We start from the raw sequence: 10,008 nt of genomic DNA on the forward strand, positions 1-10,008 counted from the left end.
AAAAGCCATGACTATTAGTAAACATGGAACACCATATAATTAACCACCTATGGGCAGGGGAGCACATCGCATCACCCAACAATCTCCCCCTCGACACACATACCAGGTGCTTACGTGGGTCGGGAAGGCATCGGGGAGATTTGAACCCATGACCAGGCCAAAACCAGGCTCTGATACAATTGTAGGGCCCATTTGCCGTTGCACCAAAAGCCATGATTGTTAGTAAACATGGAACACCACATAATTAACCACTTGTGGGCAGGGGAGCGCGTTGCATCACCCAACAAGTTTGTGGTAATTGGGTTTAATGATGTAAATGACCCAACACATTATAGTACCCTCACCAACCATCAAAAGATTTAGTTGAAGAAGTCAAGAAGAAGGGATGCAATAACTTTAAGCTTGATTGAGGCAGCCATGACAGAAATCTTTTTTCCTAAGATAGCAATAGCTAATTATTCAAAAGAAGCATGGGATATCCTTGAGAAAAATTTCAGAGGGACTGATAAAGTCTATGTTGTAAAGCTACAAATGATTTGAAGGGATGTTGAGAACCTTCAAATGAAGGATAATAAATTTATTACATATTTTAACTCAAGGATCTCTAGTTTGATAAACTAGTTAAAATCAAATGGAGAAGATTATGAGTAGTAGAGAATAGCAAAGAAGATATTGAGGAATTGGCCTCCAAAGTATGATAATCTTGTGATGACAATTGAACTGGACAATGACCTCACTACTTTGGTAATGAATGAGTTAATGGGTACTCTTCAAACCCATGTATATTGGATTAACAAATCAACAACAACTTCAAAAGAGAAAGCTTTCAAAGCTTAGTCCAATACAAGAGGTAGTGGGAGAGGAAAAAATGGCTCTAGTACAGGCTCTAGAGGTAGAGGTCATGTAAACTCTAGAAAAAGGAATGTTGGAGGAGAAATATCAGGGTGAGAAGGCAATCAAGAGGGAGAAAGTAACTCTAAAAATTACTACAGAGGAGGTAAGAAGAACTACAATGCTAACAAGAGAACATAGAATTTTATTATTTCCATAAATTTGGGCATTATGCAAGTGAATACTAGGGAAAAAAAAGGTGACCAGTCAAGGAAAAATACAAATGTTGGTCATTTGAATGTGGGTGAAGTAAACAATCCTACAACCTTCAGCATGTGCAAAATTGGTGAAGAAGGAAACCTTAAGGTATTGTATTTGGAAAATGGTTGTAGCAACCACATGAGTGGTAATAAATGTTTGTTTTCACTTATTGATAAGAATTTCAAATATAAAATTAGAATAGAAAAAAATGGAACCATTCCTATTATGGGCAGATGATCTATAATGGTGCACACCAAGCAAGGTGAGAAGAGTGAAATTCAAAATATCTACTTTTCTTCAGGTATGAAGCAAAACTTGACGAGTGTTGGAAAAATCAATTAAAATAGTTACAAGATGTTGATGGAAAATGACAAGTGTGTCATTTATGAGAAAGATGAGAGTAAGAATGTTTTAGTAGTGGTCCAAATGAAAAGGAACCAGATGTTCTCCTTGAGGATAAAGACTTATTTCTCTTCTCAAAAAAAATTTGCACCTCACAATCATGCATCATGTACAGTAGTACATCAAAAATTAGCTTTAAAGAGTGTGATTGAAGACCCCTCCAAGCTGTGGCATCTCTGCTATGGACATCTTGGTTTTTCTTGTTTAAATTTACTATTCAAGAAAAAGAATGGTAGATGGTTTTCCAAATATTATAGATTCATGTGACAAGTGTGAGGCTTGTATTTTGGGTAAGCAACATAAGCTTCCCTTTAATTTTGGTAATTCTAGAAGGGAAAGGACACCATTAGAGCTGGTGCATTTTGATTTAGTTGGCCTTATGCAAACCACTTCTATTGGGGGGAGTACTTATTTTATGACATTCATAGATGATTTTATCCATAGGACATGGGTGTAGTTTATGAAAATCAAATCTGAAGCATTTGATAAATTTGTTGAATTAAAGCCTAGGCTAAAAAAGGAATGTGGACATTATGTAAAAGTCCTAAGATCAGATAGAAGGGGGGAGTATGCCTCCATTTATTTTATATTTTTTTGCAAGAAAATTACATCAAGAAGGAGCTTACGTCCAATTATATTTTGCAGCAAAATGGAGTGGTTGAGAGCAAGAATAGGACCATTGTTGAGATGGCAAGGAGCATGATGAAAGCAAAGGGACTCAAAATTGAATGTTGGAGAGAGGCTATACAAACAATAATATATCTAATAAATAGGTGTCTAACAAAGGTAGTCCATGACAAGATCCCCCTTGAGGCATGGATAAGACATAGATGGACATTTGAGCACTTGAGAATGTTCAGGTGTGTAGCATATGCACACATGCCAAAGGAGCAAAGGTAAAATTTTGATGAAAAGGGTGTGCAGTGCATCTTCATAGGTTATAGTTTGGAATCAAAGGCCTATAGATTGTGTGATCCAATTCCCTAGAAGATCACCATTTCAAAAGATGTGGAGTTTCTTGAAAATAAGTCATGGGATGGAATGGTGGATAAATATTTAAGCACTTCAAGTAAGGTGCTAATTATTGATGCAGAAGATGAATTTGGTGATCAAGAAGATGAAGGAGCAACAAATATAGATAGCTCCAAATAGAGGAAAAAAGGAAAGAAGCCTAAAACATGTAGAGAATCAATTCCTAGCAGTTCTAGATAGCCCTAAATCAGTATGCAAAATAGTAGCATCGACAATACTAAAAAATTTGATCCCACTCTTGTCTCTTTAATGCCAAGAAAGACTAAGAGTCTAAGGGAGATATACCAAGATGAAAGGTACGATGAAGACTATGATGAGAGTGTTAATTTTTTATTATTTTCTCATAGTGATCCAAACTATTTTGAAAAAGCCATGAAAGAAAAGAAATGGTGTAATGACATGGATGAGGAGTTATCTATCTTGCCTCCTAAGAAACAAGTAATTGGAGTTAAATGGATCTATAAGACCAAGTGCAATGTTGAAGAAAATAGATGGACATAAAGCACGATTAGTGGTCAAGGGGTACAAATAGTAGTATGGCAAAGATTATGATGAGACATATGCCCTAGTTGCAAGAATGGAAATAGTGCGTATTGGCATAGCAATCACAGTCCAACAAAAATGGAACATATATAAAATGGATGTGAAGTCTTCCCTCTTGAATGGAGTGTTGAAATAAGAGGTGTAGGTGGAGCAACCACCAAGTTATGAAGTTGTAGGAAAGGAAAACAAGGTGTATAGGTTGAAAAGAGTTCTTTATGGGCTCAAGCAAGCTCCATAGGCATGGTATAGTAGGATTGATTCATATTTGATGATTAATGGCTTTATTAAAAGTGATGGTGATCCCACTCGCTATATCAAGATAGAAAATGGTTACATTTTGATTGTTGTCTTGTATGTAGATGACTTAATTTTTATTGGAAATGATAATTTCCCAATTGGTGATTTCAAAGTGGCCATGAAGAGTAAATTTGAGATGATAGAATTAGGTCTCTTAAAATACTTTCTAGGCATAGAAGTAAAAAAAATACATGATGACATCTTTATTTCTCAAGAAAAATATGAAAATCATATCTTGGAGAGATTCAAAATGCAAAATAGTAAGGCAACCCCAACACCAACAATAGTAGGTCTAAAGTTGAGCAAGGAAGATTGCAGCAGAAATGTAAATCTAATATTGTATAAAAGTATGGTTGGAAGCTTGATGTATTTGACAGAAAACCAGCCTAACATGATGCATGCCGTAAGTTTAATTTCCAAATTTATGAAAGCTCTGAAGAATTCGCATTGGCAAGTGGGAGAGAGGATCTTAAGGTATGTGAATGGTACCAAGGGATTTGGCATTTTGAATATTATTGATATTGAATTTAGGCTAATTGGTTACATTGATAATGATTGGGTTGAAATTCTAGATGATAGGAAGAGCACTTTTGGTTATATATTTCATATAGGTTTGGATGCAATTTCATGAGCATCCAAGAAGAAACCAATTGTTTCTCATTCAAAAATAGAGGTTGAATATATAACATGTCAAGCTATTTTGCTAAGAAGAATCTTGGTATATTTGAACGAAACACAAGAGGATGTAACCATAATATTTTGTGACAACATTTCCTCAATTGCATTGACAAAGAATCTAGTTTTCCATGGGAGAAGCAAGCACATTTAGATCAGATATCATTTCATTAGAGAGATAGTGGAAAGTGGAGAAATCAAAATAGAATACTATAAGTCTGAGTAGTAGCTAGTGGAAATTTTCACTAAGCCATTGGGCATAGCAAGTTTTGTGCACCTAACAAGAAGACTTGACATAGTTCATTTGGATAAGCAGTGATCCTAGTAATTTTGGTTCGGGACAAAGGGGGAGTGTTGGAATATTAAATTTTTGGTTATCCTTGGAGCCCTGTGTCCACCTACTAAGTTTGACAGTCTATAGGTGCAATAAAGAAACATTAATATGAGTAGGTGAGTTCAAATTTTGAAAATGAGAGGGATATTTTGAGTTGACTAAAAGAGACAAAAGGGAGGGAATGTTCCTTCATTCTATATGTCAGATTTAGACATTCTAAGAGTTAGTTGAGCTCAATAGAACAATAAAAGCGAAAAGTTCCATTAGACCCAACAACAACACATGAAGAAGACTTTTTGACTTTTTTGATGAAAGAAATATTTTGTCTTTAATGAGCAGTGATTGTTCCAAGTTTATTGTATGCAACCATACATTGCTATAAGTTTGTCTTAAGTTTTTAGATATTTTGCTCTTCTAGGTTTTATAGTTTACTCTATAGACTTGTATCAGTTTGACTCAGTAAAAAGAAAGCAAGCTAGCATATCTACCATCTCCAAATCTATCATGTTTTAGATCTTGTTTCTATTGTTAAATTTCATTGTGCATGTTAGTAAGTATTAGAAACTGGAGGACAAATCATCAACACTTTTATGCATTTTCTAGAACATTTCTCTTTCTCCCCATGACACTCAACTTCTATTGACCAAGTGACTCAATCTCCTCTGCCGAGTCCCCCTTCTGCTAAGATCCCTTTAGAAATTGAGTAACTTGGTCCCTACAGGTGCCGAATAACTTGACACTGCTTGTGACTTAGCACATTACCCTGTCGATTAGCTCAGCTTGTTCTACAATTTTGTGAATTTTCCATACTTTTTACAAAATGATATGAAATGAGATCAGACTCAAATAACTATTAAATACAAATGATCTTATCAATTTTGATGACATCCAACTATCTCACATAAGTATTTCTTCCTATGGTTGTAATTCGGGACTCGCGGCGATTAGAAATTATTTCTCCTCCTATTTGTAAGTGTGGGACATCGCTCATTCTCTTCCCTACTAACTCATGAGTTCTCTACAATCAAGGATTGGATATTTGGTATCAATGAGGATATATTTATGATGTTTTGATTAATCCTCGATGGAGTCCGCTACAAAATATATGTTCCTTATTGAGTCCAATATGTGTTCAATGCTTATGTGATTAATTCTATATCCCTTGTGTATATGATGGTCCTACAATCTATTATCTTGGAATATAAGTGTTATCCAAACCTCTAAACACAATTTTGCATTGGAATATTCTTTATTGATAGGTTATCATTCTCTACATTTTTGTAACTTGTTTCTTATTTCTCATCACTCTAAAATTTAGTTCTTCTAATGAATTCTTATTATTCATATTTTTCTTCAATAAATCTCTAATTGTTGGCTACGTTACAAGATTGGATCGCTCTTACTGATACGTCAATGCTATGTATCTATCCTCTACCATCCCTCCCACTCTTAGTGGTAAACACTATTCTAATAACTTCTTTATCTTTATCTCTTGCTGAAAAAAAATGATGATACTCTTAAAAAAATGAAAATCTTTGGAAAAAAAAGAAAATATTAAGTAGTTTCAATAGTAATAATTTTAAAACAATAATGATACCCAAGATGTACCTAAAAAATGTTGTATCTATAAATAACATTTATTCTACACTCATGTATCACAATTTTTGACTCACTTTCAACTCCCAATGTAGTAACATAATTTAATTGATTGATAATAATGTTATAAATCTTCCTCTTGTTAATCCTATAGATACTTTACCAAAATTATGAATGTAAAATACCCCTTTGACTAATGTTGCGGTGAAATGTGATGTCATCAATTATATCCTCATATATTTTAGCCTGATTCTAGCATGTTTAGTGTATGCCCCTGATATCAAAATAATTGTCCATGTTACTTGGAAAAATCTAGAAGCCCAACCAAATAATGATATCATTAAACAAATCTCAAGATAAATATGTAAGACTATAATACTATGGTCTATAATTTAAGTTTTGGACCAAAATTGAGTGGGAAAATTCTCTTGACGTCTAACTTCTTTCCAATTATCAACATTCTTTGTGAGGTTGAGTAAAATTGAAACCATCATCCTATCATTTGAATATATCTCATCAACAAGTTTATTTTAAATTCATGCTCCAATAAATGGAAGTGTTTAATAAAATTCAAGGCAAAAAATAAGAGATGTGAAGTGAAGTATCCAAGCTAGCGTCCATAATCAAAATCATATGCCACAAGTGAAGGAAAGCATGGACTCTTACCAAGAAAATTCAACATCTTATTAATTCTTTAGGAAAGAGGATCATAGTATAGGTATTTTTTTGTAGCTCAATATTTTCTTAAGGTTCTCTACACTATGCTACAAAGAGAATGCTCTCTTTTCTAACTTTAATCTTTGTATAGGGGGTTAAATTTCTAGGTATGGTTTAACTTATTGGAACGTCCCTATATAATCAAATAACTTTCCTCTTGTTTATGTGTTTATAGGTTTGATCTAATAATAAATAGTTGAAAATTCTTGAACTAAGATGTAAAATGTTATATGCTGAAAATGCATAAAATGTTGTTAGTGGTGCACCCTCTAGTGATGGATACTTTCTTGCTAGAATTTTGAGACTACAATTTGCAAAATATGTTGATCTGTGATTAATATTTCTGAAGATATTTTTGGCAAATGATGCCTTGTTTTTTGAAATAATATTTGAACCCCAAATTTTAGACATGGTTCCTTCTTGCATCATATGTTTAGATCTAGTCTCAAATTTTGGGTTTCAATTCTAAATTTTTATTTTTATAGCGATTTTTGTTATTTCCCTAATATTTTTTATAGTTTGTGCATCATTTATAATCTAAATCATAACTTCTCATAATCAACCCTTAAAAAAGAGACAAATCAATCAAGTACCAAGCTCTCATAAGGGACTATAGTGGGGGCTACTTTATTATTTCCAATAAAATTAACACAAATTAGAAGTGGTTCCAAGTTTACATGGTTAGACTAGCCAACAAGCTAGTATCATTATTTTCACTTCCTATGACAAGTTCATTGATGAATTAGAAAAATTTAAGAAAAAAGATTAAATGTAAAGACTTGAAAAGAAAAATCAAACTATCACAAAAAATGGGAAAGTATTGATAAAGACAATAAAAAATAAAATGTTTACACTAAAGCAATTGCAAGGTCATAGGAACACAATTACACTTAGAGAAATGCATCTCCACGGAAACCATATACAATATATTAATATGATCACTTAGACTAAACCTTATAACTCTACACATAATTCAAAAATAAAGATATTTAAGAATCAATACCCGTACCAATTTTTTCATGTTCCGTTTATATATTTCAACACATAAATTAATGTCCTTAAATATCAGTAAAAATTGAGTCATGCAAATTTGTACCTTGTCCGCTCATAATCACTAAAGAGTAAGGTGTTGAAAGGAAATTGAAGCAAATGCAAGCCCAAGCACTACGACATCTACCCGAAATAGAAGTAATGAATCTATGTGACATAATAAGAATATGAATGTAAATGCATAGCATACATAATAAATAAATATAAATGATTCAGCTAGATTTATTGTTCTACGTGAAGCGCATACGTTAATGTCAATTTCATTGCTCTGCCAAAATTAACAATTGAAACCAAACCCAGAAACAGTGGAAATGATTTCCTTATAGATCTATAGGTGGATCTACCAAAACTGCCAGCTTCTAACTTGGGTTTTCAAAGATCACACCACATTGAAATCTCTAGACAGTAACATGCAAATGATATCCAAATTCACTTTACATCAACCCGCAAGCATAAACTATCATAAAGCATTATACCACCAAACAAAAAAGAAAGAGAAGAAAAAAGAGTTGTACTATTACACAACAACATCTTTTAAAACTATAACAGCCCTTACGTTGCTCACCGGTTATACAAGCAACCCAACACAATTCCAACGGAGATCATTCCAACTCAACGACGATATTCAACCCAAGAACTGCAGATCTGCTCTTACAAATTCAATAGTAGCCCTAACTTATTAAACAATATAGTACAATATAGTCTGCAAATATCTAATCAAACTATTGCAGATAAAGCTTATTCGAACTCCGAATTCTATTGCACATAAATCTTATTACTACTCCAAATTCTATACCTTGCAAGCGCTAAAACAATAACAATAAATACCCAATACATACTAATTAAGCCACGTCCATGGCCATGGAGCTATATTCCCGCAGTGGCGCTAAAGAGCCTAAGCAAGCCATAAGTTATCAACATGGCAAGCCAACCCCCCACGAGAACTCTCACACACCCTTTGACAAGAGAAGAGCGCCCAAAGTAAGCACCAATGGCGCCAAATATAGTGAGAGCCAAGCTCGAGACTCCAGCGAGAACAAAAACCCTAATCATATAGTCAGTAATGAAAGCCGTAGACATGAGAGGAAAAAGTGCTCCAATAGAAAACGCAAGGGCAGATGCAGAAGCCGCCTGAATTGGGCTCGGAAGTCCCTCCTTTTCCTCCCTTGAAATCACAATTGGAGACCCATTTGGCGAACTGCTGCTTGTCGATCTCGAAGAAACGGATGTGTCAAAATCTTCCACTATTGTTTTGCTTTCCTTGTCTCTTTTTAGGTTTGAAAGCTCCGCTTCACGCTGTGTTTGCACAGAGACGAACTCGCCTATCGCCATGCTGCACGCCCCCGCAACAAGCGCCGCAATTCCTGACATGACCATCATTTTTGAGTCAGTTTTCACAGCGCCCACGCCCATCATCAGGGAAGCCGTGGTCACCAGCCCGTCGTTTGCGCCGAGAACTGCGGCGCGGAGCCACTGAGCTCTGTTCTGGAAGTCCAGTTTATCTTCATCGCCATGGATTTCTGGAGAAGAGGAGATTGTTACACTTACGCTGCAATTTCGAGGCTTTGCCTCTCCATTTGGTCCGGATAATTCTTTCATCATTCTCTCCGATTGGTTTGCTAATGCTTACGAGAGGAAAACAAAATAACCAGATCAGATATTAAAATTGGAGAAAACATTGTATATAGTAAAGCCTTACGATAGGAGAACAATTAATAAATCAATAACGATTCAGTCAGCTGACAGGCTGGCGTTGCAGAGGAATAATTAATGGGTCAATAACAACCCAGTCAGGGCATTTACCTCGCCCTACCTCATGAAAATGGTGACACTGACATTATAGGGCCTGGGAATTCACGGTCTTTATTTTTTCTTCTTTTCTTTCCTTTGTTCTGTGGCCAGTTTGAGCATTTTGTAGCCTAATTGAAGAAAGGCTTACGAATCTAGATTTAAGATCGTTGATTATGGTCTGTGACATTTCTCCATACTCGTCATTATGCATTATAATTAAGTTGTTAGGGACTGTTATGTTATGGTTTGAATTGAACAGGGTCGTACTGCTTTTGTAGTTTTATATTTAGTATGTCATAAACCAAAATATATCTGCTTAGTTCTTTATATATGTAACCGGTTGGACCTTTTATTTCGTATTTGAGGAGAGGTAGAAAGAGACACAAGTTCATTAATATGTCAAACAGAAAAAAAAAAAGAACAAACAACCAATTAAAAGTATAAAAATCTATCAATTTTTTTCGTATGTCCTTAACAAG

At 34.6% G+C, this 10,008-nt stretch overlaps 1 protein-coding gene across 1 annotated transcript; it reads right to left on the minus strand.

Annotated features, from left to right (window-relative positions):
• Window positions 1-8,605: 8,605 nt before the first annotated feature.
• On the minus strand, window positions 8,606-9,340 carry LOC149563669 (vacuolar iron transporter homolog 1-like). Its single transcript, XM_089828232.1, has one exon. It carries the CDS (start codon window positions 9,338-9,340, stop codon window positions 8,606-8,608), a length of 735 nt encoding a protein of 244 aa, XP_089684358.1.
• Window positions 9,341-10,008: the final 668 nt, after the last annotated feature.

Source organism: Cupressus sempervirens, chromosome 4, assembly GCF_028749045.1.
Source record: "Cupressus sempervirens isolate cs-2001-9-10 chromosome 4, ASM2874904v1, whole genome shotgun sequence".
NCBI lineage: Eukaryota > Viridiplantae > Streptophyta > Pinopsida > Cupressales > Cupressaceae > Cupressus > Cupressus sempervirens.

What these genes read in the sequence shown, in the direction of transcription:
- LOC149563669 (XM_089828232.1), bottom strand. Translation starts at nt 9,340, where the DNA reads ATGATGAAAGAATTATCCGGACCAAATGGAGAGGCAAAGCCTCGAAAT.